General features: G+C 47.0%; 1 protein-coding gene across 2 annotated transcripts in view; it reads right to left on the bottom strand.

Annotated features, from left to right (window-relative positions):
• The window catches only part of CLDN10 (claudin 10), a 78,114-nt gene that overhangs the window by 5,236 nt on the left and 50,301 nt on the right, over positions 1-22,577 (bottom strand). Inside the window, exons 1-3 of one of the 2 annotated variants that reach the window (XM_064144042.1) lie at positions 11,581-11,830; positions 3,837-3,998; positions 3,599-3,680 (exon numbers count right to left, since the gene is read on the bottom strand). In XM_064144042.1, coding sequence (XP_064000112.1) covers positions 3,599-3,680; positions 3,837-3,998; positions 11,581-11,800 — 464 coding nt within the window. In that variant the 5' untranslated portion in view covers positions 11,801-11,830. Of the gene's footprint in view, positions 1-3,598; positions 3,681-3,836; positions 3,999-11,580; positions 11,831-22,577 lie in introns of those variants that run through there. The other variant, XM_064144043.1, reaches the window with a different exon arrangement.

The raw sequence follows: 22,577 nt of genomic DNA on the forward strand, positions 1-22,577 counted from the left end.
TGGCTGAGATGATGCTGAACACCTTGTGTCACTTGTTTTCCACTAGCAGTTAAGCTTAAGCCTGTCTTTGACACCACCAGAATGACTTCAGGAGAGAAAAGTGCAGCAAAATGTAAAAGGTTGCAATCCTCTCTCAGTGAAGAGCCAAGGACAGATGTCCACAATAGATGAGCAAAGCATACTAAACGGTTCTGCAATGCATGTTAAAGCAGGAGCTCACAGATGGCAAGAAAATGCATGGCTCCAACCTATTTTACACTGGTTAAGAGAGAAAGGAGTTGAATGCCACCAGTAGCTTCATCTGATGCAAAGTCATTGCATGAGCTACACACACTGCACAACTCCAGTTACTGCTTCCAGATTTCCTCTTTGCCTTTATCTTTGCAGTTGTGGTCAGGAGTGCCCACAGCTGAGTAACGGTGGCTGTTCAGGAAAAAGGTCAGCTCTGCACATGATGTTTTACTGCTTGTATTTCAGTTGTACATTAAGGATGATCTTAGAAGTCTTGTCTAACCTTAATGATTCAATGATTTCTCATTCCCTCTCAGTAAAATTCCACTGTGAGGCCTGCCTGCTCTTTCACAGCAGAAGAGCTTAGGAATACAGTATAGGAAAGGGGCTTTCTGGCAACAACCATGGTATTTTACACTAGCAACAGTAAGCCTGATGAATTATTAACTGCTGGCTATACACACAGGCTCCATTTTCTTCACAGTGCCTCACATTCCTCTTTCTTTTGAAGGTCTTTCAATCCTATCCTCAACATATGAAACAAACAGAAACCATAGCAGAGTTATGGAGGAAACTAATGCGAACAGAGGAGGCTCAGGGGTGACCTTATTGCTGTCTACAACTACCTGAGGGGTGGTTGTGGCCAGGAGGAGGTTGCTCTCTTCTCTCAGGTGGCCAGCACCAGGATGAGAGGACACAGCCTCAAGCTACATCAGGGGAAATTCAGGCTTGAGGTGAGGAGAAAGTTCTTCCCTGAGAGAGTCATTGGACACTGGAATGGGCTGCCCGGGGAGGTGGTGGAGTCGCCGTCCCTGGAGCTGTTCAAGGCAGGATTGGACGTGGCACTTGGTGCCATGGTCTAGCCTTGAGCTCTGTGGTAAAGGGTTGGACTTGATGATCTGTGAAGTCTCTTCCAACCTTGGTGATACTGTGAACACAGGGGACGCAGAGTCAGCCCTGCTGCAAACATGGATCCTGTTATTGTTATTTCTTCTGACCATTTTCTCTCTATCAAGGAGTAACAGAAAGGCTCATGGGTCTTTGCTGAGCCCTTTCTTGTGTCTCAGGAAAATGCATACACAATGCTTGAGACATCCCAGAATCACCACCAAGGAAACTTGGAAATCCTTGCCTTTAAAGTTACATTGTGTAAGAAGCTGAAACAGCAAAATCTGTGATGTCGTAATTTACAGCAAACATTTTCTGACTTTGTAGTTCAGATGAGAATCCAAAACCCAAGAACTGGTTTGTGAATTACTGCCTTCATAGGTCCTGAAAAGTCACACAGCTCTAAGGGGAGTCTTTAGGGACACTTTCTGGTTTGGATCCTGCAATTCAGCAACAGTCACTCCCTTAAAATTAATTTAGTTACAAATACAGCCAAAGCATTTTTCTTGGTGCTTGTAAAATCACAGGTTCCCAGAAGGCTTATGATCCAAATTTCAGTCATTTAGATTTGAAAAGCTGTCAGCAAAGAGTCCACAGAGCCTGCAGAAACCTCTCCAAACGAGCCAGGGCTATGCAATGCTCAATACCTTCATGGAAACCACCTTCTGTCGAAAACTTAAGGCAGTGTTTTTCTTCCTTTCCTAGTGAATGATGTGCCTAACGAGTGCCTCTGTCCTTTTGCTGCACCTCTGACACGAACGTCAGCTTCACTCTCGATTACGCAGAATCACAGAGTGTTAGAGCTTGGGAGGGACCTCAAAAGATCATCTAATCCAGCCCCCTGCCAGAGCAGGACTGCCTAGAACAGGTGTCCCGGAGTCCTGGATACCCCAAAGTGCCTCTCCCGCCGTGGTTTGAATGGGAGAGGAAAAGGCGGGAAAAACCTGTTCCGCCCTGCCCTGCGGGCGTGAAGGGGGGGCCCAAAGGGCCCTTCCGGCACGAGGGGTGCCCTGTGGAGTGCCTGCGCTGGAACTGGGCTGGGGATTGGCTGTGGTCTTCGTGCCTGGGCAGTGGTAACTCTGCTCTCTGTCTAGGAAGAGTATAAATATTGGGGGACTGCTCGCCTTGGGGTTTCTGACTTAGAGTTTTCCCCCACTGCCTGCATAGTTCCTGCAGAAAGAGTCCCCTGGCGCTCCGAAGGACAAGCTCCTGAGGGACAGGACCGTCCCTGCTTTGGAAGGCTTCCCACCATAAGCACTGCCTTTATGCAGCTTGATAGGCCTTAACGAGCCTCGGGGGTCTTGTGAAAGAGTGAGGGGACAGCACCTGGGGCGCCCTTTCGCCGCGCCCGGAGCGCCCTCTCGCCGCGCCCGGAGCGCCCTCTCGCCGCGCCCGGAGCTCCCTCTCGCCGCGCCCGGAGCGCCCTCTCGCCGCGCCCGGAGCGCCCTCTCGCCGCGCCCGGAGCGCCCTCTCGCCGCGCCCGGAGCGCCCTCTCGCCGCGCCCGGAGCGCCCTTTCGCCGGGGCAGCCTGACTCATCTGTGAGTAAACTTTTGCCTCAGCCTGATTAATAGTGGGGAATGCTATGTTCAGTAGCTTAGCCTTTTCCAACTCCTGACTTCCAAAATAGTCAAATTTATCTATGGAATCCCTGTAAGATCTTCTCAAACAGAATCTGCTAATTAAAACTGAATTAACTTCTGTATGCAGTTTTGGGGATGGGTTTTTGGGAAAATAAGATAATTCTATATATATAGTCCTGGCTCGTCCACGTTAATTCCCTGCCTCCACAACAAGAGGTCACACAGGAACATGTCCAGATGGGTTTTGAATGTCTCCAGGGGAGGAGATGGCCACAAGCTCTTTGGGCAGCCTGTTTCAATGCTTTGTCACCCTCGTCAAAAAGTTTTTCCTTATGTTCACATGGGACCTCCTGTGCTCCAGCTTGCACCCTTTGCCCCTTGTCCTATCACTGGACATCACTGAGCAGAGGCTGGCTCTGTCTTCCTAACACTTGCCCTTCACCTATTTATAAACATCAATAAGGTCACCCCTCAGTCTCTTCCAAGCTGAAGAGCCCCAGCTCCCCCAGCCTTTCCTGATAAGGGAGATATTCCACTCCCTTAATCATCTTTGTGGCTCTGCACTGGACTCTTTCAAGCAGTTCTTTGTCTTTTTTGAACGGAGGGGCCCAGGCTTAACCAATTTGCTCTTAGGTGAGTGGAGTAGAACCCAGCTTTGCTGCACGAAGCCTGGGCAGAAAAAATTACACAGCAATCATTGTACAGGAAGGTGTTTGCACATCAAATTCAGCACATGGATACTCCATTTGGAAAGCACAGCTAAATAAAACTGCAGCCCACTGTCCTTCTCTGCCCAACAGGAGAAGCACCTGCTCTCTGCTTAAGTGGGCTCCTGTGTGCAGCATGAAATTTAAGGTCTACTTCTTTGAAACATTTATGAGTATAGGGAAGTACTTACTTTTGTGCAACAAAAGAAGGATCAAAGAACTCAGACGTAATCCTGTTTGCATACAGGGAACAACTAGTCATAGAGCACAACCCTGAAAAGCATAAGACAAACCATTCAGTGCAGCCAGCAGAAGAGCTCTGGGCCTGACCCTGAAGTCAGTGGAGAATTGTGCGTGGATTTCTGCAGAAAAGCAGCAGCTCTGGAATGACTTCAAGTAGGCAGACTTAGAGAAATAAGGTATATTTACCAGAGAGTATGAACATCAGTCCAGCAAAACAAGCTATTTTTGCTTTAGTCTGATCAGAGCCTCCAACTTTTGTACACTTCATCCCAATGAGTCCAAAAACAGCACCGAAGAAGCCCAGGCAGACAGCAGAGATCATCAGTCCTCTGCAGGCTTGGATGTAACCTGTGGTGAGAAAGAGAAAAGCTAACATGAGAACTGGGACCACGATGGATTTCCTTGCAGTTCCTCTCCCTCTGCACAGGATTAGGTATTCACTGTTGTAAACTGGATCAGACTATGGCTGGAGCAAGAATATGCTGGTGAGTATATTCTTCTAGGTCATGCATGCCCTTCACAAGACATCATCACCTGAACTCAGATCAAAACAAACATACTCAGAGATACATTCAGGGCTCCAAGGAGTAATCCTATGGCATTGCATACAGCATCTGCAAGTCTTACATGCCAGCCTTGTTTTTCGTGTGTGTCTCAGATGCAATACAACTGGAGACGGTTGGCAGCACTGACCCCAGCTGGGGTCCTGGGCCTGCCTGCACACCCTGCCTGTTTGATTTGGATCTGCCAAGAAGGCCTTCTTTCTGCAAGGAAGTCAAACACGTGCTCGGTTTTGTGGGCAGCAGTAGCCTTTGAGGTAAAACAAATTGCTGCCCTACTTAAGCCTGGAAAAATGGCTTGGGGCTGGCTTGACTTCGCTCAGCTTTGTTGTGCTTCCTGAAGATGCTCCCAGGTGGAGCTCCCAGGGGCAGGGCCTTTCAGCAGGACAATTGGTTCCTTGGCCTCTTCTCCCTTCTGGGAATGTCTTGTAATTGAAAGACTTTGATAATCTCATATCACTGTGTACAGGGTAGACCACTGTAATCTTACACAGCTGAATAACCATCACAAGATGTTTTTCTTCATTATCTGTTGTTACAGCTCATTTAAAATGAAAGTGTACTTCCTCCATCAGGATATTCATTCTCTTTTGCTTTGATCTCCAGTGGGTGGAAATATTGAGAGCTAAATCACCTTTCCACTGCCTATTACACCAGATTTTACATGATAACAAATAAACAACAACCACAAAACTCCAAATCCTGCACTGAAGTCTTTAATGTATAGGAAGCTGTGACACTTGAGAGAGTGATTTGCCACTGCAATGGGCTGCCCAGGGAGGTAGTGGAGTCACTGTTCCTGGAGGTGTTGAAGAAAAACCTGGCTGAGGCACTTAGTGCCATGGTCTAGTTGACTGGCATAGGGCTGGGTGATAGGCTGGACAGTTTGATTTTGAAGGTCTCTTCCAACCTGGCTGATTCTATGATTCTATGTTTCTAAGTTACAGTGAAACAGGAACTAGAGGCGTTTAATGAAAACAGAAGGCAGAGACTCAAAACAAGAATCTCCTTGTTCATGTAATGAAGTTCTGGAACTCCTTTCCACAGGATATGTGGATGCTAACAGCTTACAGAGATTCAAAAAGAGACTGGATGCATCCTATAAAGAAAGACTGAGAGAATATTTGGGCTGTTTAACCTTGTGAAGAGAAGGCTGAGATGGGATCTTATGAACATCAATAAATATCTGCGGGGTGGGTGTCAAGATGAAGGTGCCAGTCTCTTTTTTGGTGGCGCCCAGTGTTAAGACAAGGAACAACGGATGTCATAGAATGATGTCATAGAATCAACCAGGTTGGAAGAGACCTCCAAGATCATACAGTCCAACCTATCACCCAGCCCTATCCAATCAACTAGACCATGGCACTAAGAGCCTCATCCAGTCTTTTCTTGAACACCTCCAGGGACAGCGACTCCACCACCTCCCTGGGCAGCCCACTGCAGTGGAAAATCACTCTCTTGAGTGTCACAACTTCCTATACATTAAAGATCACTCTCTCTGTGAAGAACTACAAGCTACAAGACAGGAGTTTCCACCTTGATATAGGAAGACACTCTTTTATAGTGAGGGTGATGGAGCATGGGAACAGGTTGCACAGAGAAGTTGTGGAGTCTCCTCTAGAGACTTTCAATACCTGCCTGGATGCCTTCCTGTGTGGCCTGCCCCAGGTGATGCTCCTTTGGCAAGGCAATTGGACTGAACGATCTCTGGAGGTCCAATTTAACCCCTAACATTCTGTGATTCGTTAAAGAGAAATCTGTGTATGGTTGGCACACCCTTGAGTTGCAGATGGCTAACACTGATGCTTGGCTACTTTGGCACTTCTTGCAGCCATCCACTTTAGCCACTACTGGAGAACTATCAGCTCTAGGATGACTGCTTTGTGTGTGAACAGCATTTTTAAAGAAAAACCCTGTTGAGTCACAGCTGTGTGCAACAAGCATCACACAAGAATCAATCTGTAGCACATAAAATGCTGTTTGATGGCTCCTGCAGAACTTGGGTTCTGTGCTGCACATCTACGAACGCACCCCGTGGCCTCTTATCTGTGCGTGTTGGCACACACACAGGCTTCTTCCATCTGCAATGTGCTTATGTAGCCCATCTGCTAAATAGAAGAGTCAATGAAACAACTGGTGGAGTCACCGTCCCTGGAGGTGTTCAAGAAAAGCCTGGCTGAGGCACTTAGTGCTATGGTCTAGTTGACTGGCTAGGGCTGAGGGATAGGTTGGCCTGGATGATCTTGGAGGTCTCTTCCAACCTGGCTGGTTCTATGATTCTATGTTGTGCTACTTACATGTTGGAATATGAGAAAGAGTGATTTGTGCAAGACCCAAGTCAGAAGAAGGCAGATTTGCTTTGTTAGTTTTTGCTGTGGGCACAGAAAAGTTGGCTTCTGCCACTCTCAGCGGTGTGCAATGTAATTCTTGTAGCACACAGTTAAAGCGGGAGATGAAGACTGGCAAGGAAGCTATTATTTTTGACAGGTCCAATTTATTGACACTGTTAGTAGCTAATTGACACATTAAAGTGCTGAACCATGAACATATTTACCCAGAGGTCCTCTAAACTTTTATTTATGTCTGAACCTCCTAGGAGAAACAGTAAATATTCACCCCAACCAAAATAACCAGCACACCCTAGGAACCACAGGACTGAAATTCAGCTGTTTCTGAAGGTCAGTCCACAGTTTCGGAATAGGTAGAGGGTAGTGAGACAGCAAGAAATAATTAACTCACTCACCCAGAAATCATTTTCAATTATAAACAGCATGAGCTGGAAGACTACTCAGCTCTGCTGAATGAATAACCTTCCTCACTAAATATTTGACCGAATTGGGTAGGCCAGCCACAGTCAGACTTGCTTCAGTTCACCACAGCAATCATCCAACTGGCACACATCTTTAAAACAAAGCAGAGCAAATAAAACTGCAATCTACACCAGTAATGTGGAAGATCAGAAGACTCTGCTAGTCCCAGTAGCTTGACTAGAACATCAGGAAGCGTGAAAGGATGAAATCAACCTTTCATCAAATCCAGCCTCCTATCGCTTGGCCTTACATTAAAATCATTTGATTAGAAGAGTAATTAAACTTTTTCTTTGCTTCCTAGAAAGCAAGAACATTACACTGGTTACCAGGGCTTATAATGCACACAAGTGCATTACATAAGATGCTCAGGGAGCTGGGGTTGTTTAGCCTGGAGGAGAGAAGGCTCAGGGGTGACCTCATTGCTGTCTACAACTACCTGACGGGAGGTTGTAGCCAGGTGGGGGTTGGTCTCTTCTCCCAGGCAACCAGCAACAGAACAACTGAGACACAGTCTCAAGTTTTGTCAGGAGAGGTCTAGGCTGGATGTTAGGAGGAAGTTCTTGCCAGAGAGAGTGATTTGGCATTGGAATGGGCTGCCCAGGGAGGTGGTGGAGGCACTGTTCCTGGAGGTGTTGAAGCAAAGCCTGGCTGAGGCACTTCGTACCATGGTCTAGTTGATTGGACAGGGCTGGGTGCTAGTTTGGACTGGATGATCTTGGAGGTCTCTTCCAACCTGATTGATTCTATGACTCTAAGTGTAAAAGGGAGCTGCCTATTTCTTTCCACTCCTCCGTCCAAGACCAAAGATCTCCTGCTTTCCAAGTGCTTATTGTCTGTATTTGCACCAATTCCTAGAGGGAGCTTGTCACCTGCACGTTAATCACCCAGATGAAGCTCCCAAGCAACAAAAAGCTTTATGTTTTAAACAGATGAGCAGACAAACATGCATTGCTCACAAAGTCATGTTTAACAGCATTCCAAGAGAAACCTAATTCACTGTGGGGTTTTCTTTAAACAAATGTGGTTTGTCTTGCATTCAAATTAATCTTGTTAGATCTTCATCTTTCTTGCCTTACTGCTCTCACGCTTGCCTCTCATGCTCACAAAAAGTTAGAAGGAATTCATATATTCATATGTAGTATAACAGGGGGGAAAAAAAGCATATAAAGTTCTGTGGACTGTCACTCACAATAAATGCCTCTAGTGGCATTTTGCAGTCTGCATCACATTAAGTGCAAGAGGTTGCCTTACAGACACAGTACAGATTCCTCCTAAAAGTACACTTGTGTTGTTTCTGATTGTTTTTCTAAGCTTCAGCACTCTCTTTTGGCTCATAAGTAATTTTTTGTTCAGCTCTGTTCTTGTAAAAGGTCATTAGATCCACTGATGGAAACACAGAAACTGATACATCCTCTTTTGAGGAGGTGGTTTCACTACTAAGTTTCCACTTATGACCAGCAGTGTACAAAAGGAAACCCTAAATTATTCCAAGCCCCATAGACAGCAAGAGTGTCTTTGCTTGCAGATAGGATGTGGGGTTAAGTCCTTAAAGAGGCCTGACCAAACTGATGTCTTGTACAGGAATGAATAAAGGTGGAAGGGGAACACAAGCAGTTTTCTCTGGTGGATGCTTGTGCGGAGTGATGGCCTGAAAGCCATTAGGGCAGCCTTACTCTACAGTAATCTGGGGACCATAGTCCAAAGCACTTTGTTCATGATGTAAACCAAACCAAATTTATCAGGGAATCATCTCTGGATCACTCCTGGCCCAAGCTGTAACACTGCTTCTTAAGAAGGAAGGACATCTCCTGCACTTCTCCTGCACCCTGGTGTGGCAATATCTCAGTTTCTTACCCTCTCATTTTACTTTTGATCCTCTGGCAAACCTGAGCGGTCTTTCTGGACAACAAGTTCACCAAAACTCAGAAGTTTTCCACTTGACAAAGAAAACTAAACCAAAAGAAAACAAAAACTCAACCAACCAACCAACAACCAGAAGAATTGCTCTGAGGCAAATTCTCTTCAGGTACCTGAGGAAGGAGCAGAGTGGAGCCACCTTTCGCTGGTACTACAAAAGTATTTTTAGTATCTTCCTAGTCCTGCACTACCGTTTTGAGGGCAGAATTAGATTATCAATATGTGCCTCTCTATCAGGTTATTGTTTCTGCTCACAAACACTTCAGGAAAAGTGGGAAGTTAGATCTGCCCCTATTTTCATGTCTTCTGAGCCCCTCCAACTGCAGGTGAAGCAAGGGAATCCCTGTGTTCCCCATCACAAGGAATGGGATCAAGCTTAACCATGCAAGTCTATGCAAAGAGGAAGAGGAGGAAAAGGGAGAAGCTACTTGAGGGCCGAGGTAGATTCTACTTCATGCTGACATACAAATCCCTCTAAGATATGTATGACGCACTGGCAACTCCTGCACCAGGGAAGTGGTAGGGTGAAAAGGGGACATGGACACCCATTGTCAGGTGCTAACAGGTTCTCAGCAGATCTGGGAACCGTGAGGAAGCGCGTTTGAGCTAGACTAGCTACTGGAAACACCTCTGTCTGTGGTGCAGTGGTGGCTGCCCCTCTTCCCAGGTGGCTTGTCTGGCCTGTGCTGTGGGGGTTATGTTACACTCTCCAGCCTGCCTGCCATTTGTATTGTGCCTGGGTACCAAGACCTAACACCATTTAGAGGTGTTACTGAGAAACATTCAAGGAAGAACCTTGCACTACTGATAAACATTCTGCCCAAGAGGACCAGACAGAGATCCTCCAGATGTGCATTTGGGATTCACTTCTGTCCAAAGTGAGTAAGTGCTCTGATGGCTGTTGCACTATGCAGAAGATCCCTCAGAAACTCATTCCATGGGCAAATGAAATGTGTTACCCAATGCACATGTGTTTGGAGCAAGGGAAAGCAAGAACTTCGCTGCCAAGTTTCTTCTTCTTCTTGGAAGTTTGAATATTTCCAGTTCTGCATGCTTTCTACTATAATTTTCTTATTCTGAAAACAGATTAACCCAGAACAAAAAGAAACAGCTAAACAATAGATTCAGTGGACCCAAAAGGTTACGCACTGGTGATCACTCCTTGCCCGCCTGCACACAGACCACAGCTCCTTGCCCAAGCCATGTTCTCAATTACTACACTTGGCCATAGGGTGACTGATGCCAGCAGAGGCTAGCCAGCTCCCCTGCCCCTTTGAAGGAACCAGCAAAGTCCTCTGCCACCTCTGCCTCAAAAGAAGGTCTATGGGACTGTAGTTTGTCATCTGAGACAATCGTCCTGCAGAAGTGATGCTTAAAAGTTGCCTGCACTACTTCTTCTCAGTATCTTGACCTCTTTGTTCCCTTGGTAAGCAGAGAGGTTAAAGGTTTTCTGATACTGGTATTAATAGTTTCATGTTAATATTAATCTCTTCTAGTGATTTAACTGATTTTCTTTTCCTTTTAAACAAGCTTTCCACACCACAATCCACTCTCAGACCGCAGAGCATCTGGTCAGAGTGTGAACAGTAGGCCTGGTTTGCTGTATCAGTGTCACTGGGCCACTGTGTATTGCATTTGTTTATGTCTGTACCAACTCGGGAAAGGAGCTGCAATTTCACAAAACCCAAAGGTTTTACAGTGCACCCCTGAGGCTATAAACCGCTGCCATCCACACTCCCACTGTTTCTACCAGGGCAGATTCATCAACTGTTTTAGACTCAAAGGTTTCCTGCAGTGACTCAGGTTCCCAGTAAAGCTTCCTTCAAGGGCAAAAATGTTTCTCCTTACCCAGGGGGAAAGCCCAGCACCAACTCAGTCTTCGGTTTCAGGCACTAGAGAGGAACTCTCGGGTTTGCTGCAGAGCAACACCGCCCTAAAATTAGACTGAGTGTGACTTCTGCATACCTTTGCAACCCTGACTGCCCCGAGCTCGTACACGGCCATTTATCAATGAAGCAATTACACCCGAGTTAATAACTGCTTAGCAAAAACCCCAAGGAACATTAATTGGAACAAAATGACACAAAGGCTTGTTCTTCTCCACTGACCGTTGCACGGCTGGCAAAACCATAAAAGCATGAAAAAGAGGACTGTCATGACAGTCAGAAAACAAATCGGCAAGAAGAAAACCGCCTGCATTCTTCTTGTGTCAAATCCACACGCACAGGCTTCCAAAGGGGACGCAAAAAAGGGCAGCGACAGTGCGAGAGGCCAAACCCCACTCTTGGGTACCAAGTAACGATCTCGATCGGCCGTTTTTAGGGGATAGCACCACGTCTGCGGGTGCGCACAAGCAGAGCGCTGCCACCTGTCAGGGGACACTAAGTCACTTGCCCACGACCCCACGTGGCAGCCGCCGCCGCCGGAGTCTCTACCCCGGCCCCCAAAACTCGCCGGCCGTGCCTCGACCTCCCCCCCGCCGCTGCCCTCCATCCCCACCGAGGCGCATCGCCCGCCCGCCCCCACGGATTCCGGGGTGGGCCCCGGAAGAAGCCTCAGCGCCCTTGACTCCCGCAGACCGACATGGAAATGGGTTGGGGGTGGCGCGGAGGGAGTTGGGATGGGGGTCGGCGGGAGCCTGACCGTCCAGCGCCAGCATGGATGGAAAGTCCTTGCAGTTGGAGACGCCGGTGGAGTCGGTCACGCAGGTCTTCCAAAGGTTGGCCCAGAAGGTGGCGGTGGTGATGACCGTCCCATCGATAGTGGACACCTTCCAGTAGTCGGTGGGCAGCGTGGAGGAGACCAGCACCCATCCTGAGATAGTCAGCAGGAAGGCGATGATCTCCGCCGACGTGCTCGCCATGGGCCCGGCAGCAGGCAAGCAGCGGGCAGGCAAGCGGCACGGAGCCGCAACGGCGGCGGCAGCCCGGCAGCGGCAGAATCCCGGCGGCAGCTGGAGCAGAGGGGCGGGGGCGGGGGCAGCGGCCGCCCCGGGTCGCGCAGCCCAATCAGCGGAGGGAGCTGCTGGCACTCCCGGGGCCGCCCGCCACGCCCAGCCCCCTGGCGCCGCCCCGGGGTCCGAGCGACAGCGGTACGGCGGGAAGGGGAGCAGCGCCCCGGGTAGACCCCAGCCCCGCGGCACAGAGCGGGAGCGGGGCGCTCCCCGGTGCGGCAGTAAGAAAAATATCCGAAAACACACTAACAGTGGCGTCATCTGTAACCAGGCTTCGGCTTCTCACTCCCCTGCAAGTGAGGAGTACGGAGCATGTGAGGGGGTGGCAGGACCTCTGCAGATGCTTCTTTCAGCGTTAGGGTTCGCATCTCTATCCGCATGCAAACACTTCTCTCCTGGCCCCTCAGAGTATCCTTACCATGGAGGCAGGTTTGAGCACTGCTTGTAGAATAGAGATGTGTCAAGCATATCGAGTGCTCTGTGTTCACAGAAGGAGGTAAGCTTTCAAATACGGAACAGGGTTTCCAACGCACTGAATTTCAGATGAGCTCTCGTTATAATGCGGCCACAGGCAATACAGCTGTCAGTAGCTGGTTTTGCAACGTATGGCGATGAACTTGGGGGTTTTCTACCTCAGTCTTCATGCATTGGCATTTGAACCTGCAGCTCACAGGGTAAAGTTGTCCACTGCGGCGTTTTCTCTTGTTCAAAGCTGTTTACTTTCCACATCAGTAGTGTATTTGCCATTGATGTGGAAAGTACACTGCCAGTCTTTACTTCCCTCTTTATTTCAAAACTATTGTTGCATTTTCTAAGCCTTTTTGCCAGATGAGCAATCACTGGAGCATAAGAAGCCACACTGACATCCTTATTCTTATGATGAATGGTCTTTGGTTTTGCTGTGCGGACACAAACCCGGATGTAAACACCTTATAGACACGCGAAGAAGAAAAGAGAAATAAAAGAGGGGAAGCATCCAGCTAGTTAGGTGTACCCTTGGATGTGTGTCAGAGCTCAATGGGAATAGGCTGTTTGCTGATTTGTTAATGCCACAGCAGGATAAAACAGTGTCTGCAGCTGTGTTTGCTGATGTGGTGGCTCTTTGTCCACTCTCTGCCTCCTCCGTATACTCTGACTTGCAGGTGGCAGCACAGAGGCTTTGGCAGGGAAAAGGAAGAGAAGAAAGCAGGCAGTAGGATTGTTTGCACAGCATCATTAGGCATAGAGTCTGCTGCAGCTCCCGTTCAACACCTGTGCCAAGATCATAGAATCATAGAATCAACCAGGTTGGTTGAGGACTTCCAAGATTATCCAGGCCAACCTAGCACCCAGCCCTATCCAGTCAACTAGACTGTGGCACTAAGTGCCTCAGACAGGCTTTGCTTGAACACCTCCAGGGATGGCAACTCCACCACCTCCCTGGGCAGCCCATTCCAATGCCAATCACTCTCTCTGGGAAGAACTTCCTCCTAACATCCAGCCTAGAACTCCCTTGGCACGACTTGAGACTGTTTCCTTGTTCTGTTGCTGGCTGCCTGGCAGAAGAGACCAATCCCCACCTGGCCACAGCCTTCCCTTTTCTTCCCTGTTTTTCCCTCCTCTCCTCTCCTTGGAAAAGAGGGAGACAGTCTGGATGTGAGTGAGCCCCATTCTGCTATGGTGTTGGCCTGTGGCCAGATCTCATGCTGTGACACAGAGAAGTGCTTCCGAATCAGAGAAATAGCAGTGTGACCACAGATGCAAATCTCATCTAGATGATGTTATGATCTGTTTACTATAGGGCATGGCAGCAGAAAGGGAAAAAAGTCCTTTAATAAAATATTTTCTCCTATCATAGCACTTTGAGGTCTTGCAGACTGAATTTGTCTTGGAGATGGAAAGTAAGGTCAATCCAAGCAGCTATAAAATGAGATTTAGTCCAATCTGAGATTGGAGACTTGAGTCCAAGCCACTATATTTTCTTGATGTGGGAAGCTCACCTATTCTTTTGTTAATAATGCTACTTTGGTCAGTATAAGGCTTGTTGAATCCAAGGGTTAGAGTCTGGGCAAATTTTGGCCAGAATTAGAAGTTTTCAGTGTTGCTGTGCTATAACCAAGAAGTTGGATCTAGTGTTGAAGGACAGGAGCATAGCCTGGGGACTTCCAGGTCCGAGTCTCAGCCCTGGGTAAGAAGAGGAGGAAAAGGAGCATAGGCACCCCTTCCCAGAGGTGCTGTGGCAAGGACTGGTTGGGTGGGTAAGCCTGTGCAGACTGCTGTGGAGTCTGACTGTGATCTCAACCAGTGCTACTGTCCCAGACCACTCTACTTTCACCAGGGATGCCATGCGCAGTGTGGACCCATGTGCCACAACCAGCACCTATCTACTGCTGGGGACTTCAGAGAGAGGCCATGCAGGTGGTTCGGGACAGATAACATTAATTTCACCTCTGCTTGCCAGCAAAGACCCTTCAAGGAGGGCTAATTTATACATTCATTATCTGGTAAATCTTGCTTTACTCAGAATGCATAAAGTAGCCTCAGTGTACATAAGAACCAGGCTCATATCACCTTCAGGGAGAAGCTCCTATTTTCTGCTCCTGACACTGCTGCTTCTGAGGATGTTTATAAGTTATTAGACCAGTTGTTACAGCATTTCTCATCTACTCACCTGTGGTGGTGAAAACCTGAAATGACATCTTACACGGATAAGTGTTCACCCCAGATTGAAGGGTAAAGGAAGTTGCAAGACATACTTTTGCCCTGTGGCATTTTCTTTGTGTTGGCTGGGATCCACAGGGATTAGATATTGGAAAACATTCATCTCTAAGGCTGTGTTTCTCCCTTTACTACATTTTCAGCTCCTCTTGTGCAACTGCAAGTCCCTCGGTTAACAAGCTTAACATCTTCCAGCTTCCAGCCTTCCAGAAAACAATGGTCCCTTTTCACCCTATAGCTGTGGTAGGAACTTAATATTCATATGAAGACATGTCTATAACTCCCTTCAACCTGTCTTCTTGCCACCATAGCTTTGGCTTTACTTACTTGGCTTTCTTAGCTATTTTTAAGTTATATAATAGAGACGAGCTTGGCCTTCAAGCATCTTCTTCCTGGGTTTTGGGACTCAGGAATTTTTTTTTTTAAGTTCATCTGTGGGACCAATTCCTGTTCCTTTTTGTACATAATTGATCAGAATGCTGCCTTTACAGAGAGAGTGATTTGCCATTGGAATGGGCTGCCCAGGGAGGTGGTGGAGTCACTGTCCCTGGAGGTGTTCAAGAAAAGCCTGTCTGAGGCACTTAGTGCCATGGTCTAGTTGACTGGCTAGGGCTGGGTGCTAGGTTGGGCTGGATGATCTTGGAGGTCTCTTCCAACCTGGCTGATTCTATGATTCACATGCAGGTTGTACTGGGTAACTTCAAGAATAGTTTTATCCCCTTAGACTGAGAAAGAAAGGTGCTCACAACTTTTTGCAAGAAAACCAAACCTGTGTTTCATTTTGTTTTGTGGCAAGTCTCACTGGCTCTTGAGCATAAAAATGGCATTTTGGAAGGAAATATTAGTGTTTAGAGCAGACTGTTTTATTTGGAAGTGACCTACAGTGGTCATCTAGTCCAGCTGCCTGACCAATTTGGGGCTGACCAAGAGTTAAAGCATGTTAAGGTCATTGTCCAAATGCTTCTTACACTCAGAGAGGCTTGTGGCATCAACCACCTCTCTAGGAAGCCTGTTCCAATGTTTGACCACCTTCTTGATTAATAAATGGTTCCTAATGTCTAAATCTCCCCTAGTGCAACTTTGAACCATTCCCATGCATCCTGTCACTGAGTATCAGGGAGAAGAGAGCAGCACCTCCCTCTCTATGTCCCCTTCTCAGGAAGTTGTAGAGTGTGATGAGATTACTCCTCAGCATCCTTTTCTCTAAACTAGTCAAAACCAGAGCCCTCAGCCACCACTCATAAAATAAGCCTTCCAGCCCTTTCAGTAGATTTGTTGCCCTCCTCTGGACACATTCAAAGACCAAAATATGCTTCTTATATGGTGGACCCCAGAACTGTATGTGGTATTCAAGGTGAGGCTGTACCAATGCCAAACATGCTGGGATAATCACCCCTCTTAATCAGCTGGTTATGGATAAGATTTGCCCTCTTAGCTGCCAGGGCACACTGTTGGCTCATATTGAGCCTGCTGTCAACCAGCACTTCCAGATCCCTTTCTGCAGGGCTGCTCTCCAGCCAATCATCTCCCGCTTTCTGCTTGCTCCTGACATTACTGTGTCCCAAGCGCAGAATCCAGCATTTGGACTTGCTAGACTTTTGTCTCACTGATAACTGCCCAATGCTCCCATCTGTCTAGATCCCTTTGCAAGGCCTCTTGTTCTTCAGAGAATCAATGGCACCTCCCAATTTGGTATCATGAGCAAACTTGCTACTAGTGTATTTAACTTCTGCATCCAGATCACTGACAAATATATTAAACAGGAATGGCCCTAGGATTGAGCCCTGATGTCTCAGTTTTAGTTTCAATTTCCCAGAGACTCAAATATAGTTAATAGAACCAAATACCAATTTAAAGGATGCTTTTTGCTCTTCTTCTCCCTTTTTTTTTTTTTCAAAGAGGAATTACCTGTAGAGAGGAAAAGGAAAAGCACACCTAAATAGTCTCACTTCGATTTGGAAGTTAAAAGAGAAAAGTTTAACAATAAATAAAAGGTATTTGAGGTAGGGGAGTTACAAAAGGTATAGGGAAGGGAAAACAAGATACAAGATACGTAAACACAAGCAGACTGATGGCAATGGGTTTTGTTCCCTCATGGACTGATGGCCACATGGTAAAACAAAGAGTAGCGGAAAGGAAGATGAGGATGGTGATGCTGACAAGCAGGGCAAAAGAGGGTGTTGCTCCATTTTTCTATAGGGGGCTAGACAAGAAGTGGGATTGGGCTAACCACCACCTGGAGAAGGAGTTAGACTCACCCCCAGGGAGGAGTCAGGAGGACCTGGGGTCAGAGTCAAGACCACTCCCCCAGGAGGGTTAACCCTTTGCACCTGAGAAACATTGCTGGTGGCTGGTTGCCAGCCAAATGTAGCCTTATTCCTTGCAGCTCTTTGAGCCCTCTCCTTCAGCCAGTCGTTCACGCAGTGCATCGTGAATCCGCTCTTCCACACAGGTGGACAACCTACCTAGGAAGGTGCTGTGGGAAAAGCCTTACTAAAATCTAGAAAAACTACATCCATCTCCTTCCCTTCATCCACGAGGTGAGTGACCTTATCATAGAAGGATATCAAACTAAACAGGACCTTCCCTTTGTGACCGATGTTGACTGTGCCTGATGAGTGCATTGTTCGTCAAATGCCTTTCAAGAGCACAGAGTATAATCTTCTTCCAGGAACTGAGGTTAGACTAACGTATCTGTAGTTCCCTGGTGCCCTTTCTGTAACGTTAGCTATCTTCCAGCCAGAAGGGACCTTCCTAGACTCTCCACACTCTTGAAATATGTGTATTTTTTACATATCAGAACGGGGTATTATTCAGGAGTTGGATTTTTGATGACCTACACCAGTTTGTTGTATCGCTGTGGACAGAGGAGTTCTTCAGAAATAGTTTTGCTCTCACATCTGAAGTATAGGATATTGTTTTAGCTCTTACAGGATCAAAATCACAAGCAATCGTTGTTACCTCATAAGTTAAACACCAGATGACAGCAGCATTTGTTCTGCAGCCAGGATAAGCTGGTTAGGGTCGTCATGCCTTTGTCCTGGAGTAATTTTCCTTGTAATTTTACCATGCATAGGTTGGGCAATTTGAGACTTTTTCCTGGCTCTGCCATGTTATGATTTCCAGGGTGCCTAGAGCACTTGTGCTAAAGAGAAACCCCCCCCAAACCTTATTTTCCTGAGACTGAAGGACAAGTTCCTTGTGTGCTAGGGTTTTCCTGAGAATTAGAACGCTAAAAAGTAAGCTGGACATGCTGGGAATAGAGACAGGCTTGTAAAGGTGCCATCTCCTAAATAAGGTTGGTTCTGCTGTCAGCAATAGACCTAGGGAATAACAACCCAAAGTAGCCCATGCATTAGAGGAGATTGACACAGCTGTAAGTTGAGGAGGCTTGCACCATATTCTGCATTGTGCAGGACAAAACATGCTGCCTGGGAAAAAAAAGAGCAATCAGATCTTCTTCTCTGAAAGAGTAAACAAAGGAATGTTCCTCTGTTGCCTAAAAAAGAAACCCAACCCATCAGAGTGGGAACATCAGTTAATAATCACCAGTCCTTGCTGGGTCGCCACTGCTGCGGTTTTCTTTCTTCTGAAGCTATCAGAAATGGAATTAAATCAGATTACCACCTGTCTTTTGTAAGCTGCCAGGGCAAGAATGATTTTAAGCTATGTGGTTCTTACATTATGCAACTAAAAAAGTGAAAAATTAATAGAAAGTGACATCCTAGAGTGTTTTACAGGAGTGCAAAACTACATTCCACAAAGCTGCTAAACTTCCCCTCCACTCCCATTCCGTGCAGTGCATTAGGATATTACAGGCGATGTTCCTTGACACTGAAATTAATGACTTTTTTGCTTGGATTTTTTTTCTTTTTAAAGCTGGATTTAATTTTGTTGGGGAAAAAAAAAAAAAGCCTGTATTGTTCCCTGGAAGTTTGTAATACAATGCTTTCAAAAATAGATATAACCTGTTCAACAAACTGAGCAGGAAATGTGAAGTCTATCTCCTGCTTTACTGGAGGTGCATTCCAGCTGGCCAGCAGCACAGGTGCAGCTCGTGGTGCTAAACCCAGGCAGGTCACGGTGGAAAAGAGAGATTATTAGAACCGGTGGCCCTGTTTCAGAAAGTGCTTGCAGACCTGTGAGGACAGACTGAAAGAGTTGGGGCTGTGCAGTCTGCAGAAGAGGAGGCTCCTAGGTGACCTTCTTGTAGCCTTGCAGTATCTGAAGGGGACGTACAAAAAATCTGGGGAGGGACTTTTTAGGCTGTTAGGGAGTGACAGGACTGTGGGGAATGGAGCAAAGCTGGAGGTGGGGAGATTCAGACTGGACAAGATGAAGAAGTTGCTGAGCATGAGAGTGGTGAGAGGCTGGAATGGGTTGCCCAGGGAGGTGGTTGAGGCCACATGGCTGGAGATAGAATCATAGAATCACAGAATTAGGCAGGTTGGAAGAGACCTCCGTGACCATCCAGTCCAACCTAATGTTTAAGGCCAGGCTGGATGAGCCTGTGGCCAGCCTGCTCTAGGGTAGGGTGTCCCTGCCCATGGCAGGGGGGGGTTGGAACTAGATGATCCTTGTGGTCCCTTCCAACCCTATGTGATTCTATGATTAAAAAATAATACTGTATCTAATGGAATTTAAAAGGATTTAATTGAGGTGAGAGACAGATAAGCAAAGGTCATTCCAAAACTGCCTCCCTGGGCAACCTGTTCCAGGCTCTCACCACTCTCATGGTGAGCAGCTTCCTCCTCATGTCTATTCTGAACCTACCCACCTCCAGCTTTGCTCCATTCTCCCTAGTCCTGTCACTCCCTGAGAGCCTAGAAAGTCCCTCCCCAGCTTTTTTGTAGGCCCTCTTCAGATACTGGAAAGCCGCAAGAAGGTCACCTTGGAGCCTCCTCTTCTGCAGACTGAGCAGCCCCAACTCTTTCAGTCTGTGCTTATAGCAGAGCTGCTCCAGCCCTCTGATCACCCTTGTAGGCCTTCTCTGGACATCCTCCAGCATGTCCACATCCCTCTTGTAATGGGGGCTCCAGAGCTGGATGCAGCACTCCAGGTAGAGTCTCCCCAGAGCAGAGTAGAGGGGGAGAATCACCTCCCTTGACCTGCTGGCCACACTTCTCCTAACGCAGCCCAGGATCTGGTTTGCCCTCTGGGCTGCAAGTGCACACTGCTGGCTCATGTTGAGCTTCTTGCCCACCAGCACCCCCAAGTCCCTCTCCTCAGGGCTGCTCTCCAGCCACTCACTGCCCAGCCTGGATTTGTGCTTGGGGTTGCCCTGACCCAGATGCAGGACACTGCACTTGGTCTTGTTGAACCTCATGAGGTTGGCTTGTGCCCACCTCTCCAGCCTGTCCAGGTCCCTCTGGATGGGATCCCTTCCCTCCAGCATGTCTGCTGCACCACACAGCTTGGTGTGGTCATCAAACTTGCTGAGGCTACACTCAATGTCTCTATCCGTGGCACCGACAAAGACGTTGAACAAGACTGGTCCCAGGACTGATCCCTGATAATTTACACCATGCTCTTTATGCCTAGCCCTGCTTAGATATAACCTAGCCCTTAACACAAATTTGCCTATTTCCAGTAAGGAGGAACTGGAAACAGGTGAAGGCATATATCAGCCTTACATTTTCTCACCAGTACCTGCCTGTGAGAAAACTCTTTCCCATGCCCTCCTCTGATTCCTCTTTCCGATTCCCACAGCAGCCCCATATTTACTCAGAGAAGGGTTGTGCCACAAAGAGGCTGCTGTGGTTTACCATGTCCGGCCTCACTGTTTATCAGGCACCAGTTGTCCCGGCCAGTGGCACAGAAAGATTTCATTTGACCAAGAGCATGAAAACCACAAAGTGGAGCAAAGCAGCTTCTGTAGCGTGACACAATTTGAGAGCAAACGGGCTGGGATCAAAACAGGTCATGGTGACAAAGCGAAGTTAAGAGCTGACTTAGATCAATATGCTCAAGGAACTCGGAAACAAAAGGATTAGGGAAATAATATGTGACCTCTTTTTTGTTTGATAGATACAGATTCAATAAAATTGATAACTAATCAGCAGCAAAGCTTCTTTCAACTGTACTGGCTTGGTTTCTGAAGTGGTGTGTCTATTTGAAATAGAGGCAATGGCCAAACTGATTTGACAGAAGTGGGTCAAATTAGTCTGGCCCTCCTGAGGGACAGGCACAGGAGCTCTTGGATAAAGAGAACAGATTTGAAATCAAAATTAAACTTGCTGAGCTCAGGAATTCATAAATAAAACTGAGAATAACGAGATCTGAGGAGGAAAAAAGACACCTTAAAAACATACGTTCTGATGCAGCTGTGCATGTGCTGGGGCACACAGGTTCCTCCTATCTTCCTGTCTTCCAAGAGCATTTCTGTGTCAACAATCAATTGTACTTGGAAACTTTTAGTGTACCACACGATGCTCCAGCTCATTTTGTGTCCAAGTTGTGTGCAGCACAGGATCTTCCTATTCCTCGCTGCAAGGTTGTGCCCCTATGCTGACTCCTGAGAAAACAGCCTGCCAGTGTCTGCCGCATGTAGTAACTGAAGCAGTGTATTACCTAGGAGAAAATGCATGTGGGCTGCTGATTTTTGCTGGGTCACAGTCCACAGTAGGCAGCAAGACATTTGCCAAGGGCAGGACACAATGTGCTCTGCCTGTTATGCTAATGCTGTCATGTTCCTGTTCTGAAAATATTTTTCTTTCACTGTGTTGCAGTACTTCTACCTTACCATTGCCCTTGTCAAGAAGGAAAGCATTTTCCACTGATAATAGAGACTCAGGTATGCACTAGTTTTCTGTATTCCTTTCTGTTCAAGTGTGTTTTCTCAGCTATTTGTTTGAGCAGCTCACTTAGGTGTTCATTCTAGCTTTTAAACTCATTTTAGCTGCAAGCCAGGTAAAGAAAGGTGGAATCACTTTTGAGAAGCTAGCATTAAAACTATGTAAAGTCTCTTTTCATGTCAGAAATGCATTTCAACTTTTAGAAAAGGATACATTCTTAAACAAATTTGACCTAAGTCCAATCTGTAAGGGAAGTTTGCAGCACTGAACGATGCCTTACACACATGGTCAAATATTCTGATTTTTGGTGGTAGGGCTTTCATGTGGATTTAAAGATTGCATTCCACTTTGGTTTTTTTCCTCCAGTAAGCAAAGGTGAAATGTGGGAAGAAATGGGATAATGGAGCAATCTCTTTATTTTCTGCACACACTGAAAAGATTTTGTTTCTTTTGCTTTCCCACTGTCTGGTGTAGTTATATGCCAGAGCTAGGCAGGGATACCTGAAGGGAGGTTGTAGCCAGGTGGGGATTGGTCTCTTCTGCCAGGCAACCATCAATAGAACAAGGGTATGCAGTCTCAAGTTGTGTCAGGGGAGGTCTAGGCTGGATGTTAGGAGGAAATTCTTCCCAGAGAGAGTGATTGGCATTGGAATGGGCTGCCCAGGGAGGTGGTGGAGTCACTGTCCCTGGGGGTGTTCAAGCAAAGCCTGGATGAGGCACTTAGTGCCATGGTCCAGTCGACTGGATAGGGCTGGGTGCTAGGTTGGCCTGGATGATCTTGGAGGTCTCTTCCAACCTGCTTGATTCTATGATTAGAAAACCTTCCAATAAAACCCATAGATTTCAGAAATGTCCATGTGCCAAGGTGATGGTTTTTTTTTTATTCATAAACTGCTTGACAAATACCAACAGACTAAGAAATAACAGTGGGTGCCCAACAGTGAGGCTGCAGACACCTGTGCTCGTTATACACTTTGTTTGTCTATGGGATGGCACCATTGACAAAAATGACTTCTAGTGGTGCTTGAGGATTAAGGATTTATTTGGAAAGTTGACCCAGAGCATTCTTGATGTGGTATTCTGGGAAGTGTTAACTTTTCTGTGTACATACGGAAACAACCTGATTTAGTAAGCGAGAGCTAGGTCATAACCCAGCATGCAAAAGCTACAGGTTGGCTGCATCCATTAAAGAACCT

The sequence above is a fragment of the Pogoniulus pusillus genome, chromosome 5 (assembly GCF_015220805.1).
Source record: "Pogoniulus pusillus isolate bPogPus1 chromosome 5, bPogPus1.pri, whole genome shotgun sequence".
Classification (NCBI taxonomy): domain Eukaryota; kingdom Metazoa; phylum Chordata; class Aves; order Piciformes; family Lybiidae; genus Pogoniulus; species Pogoniulus pusillus.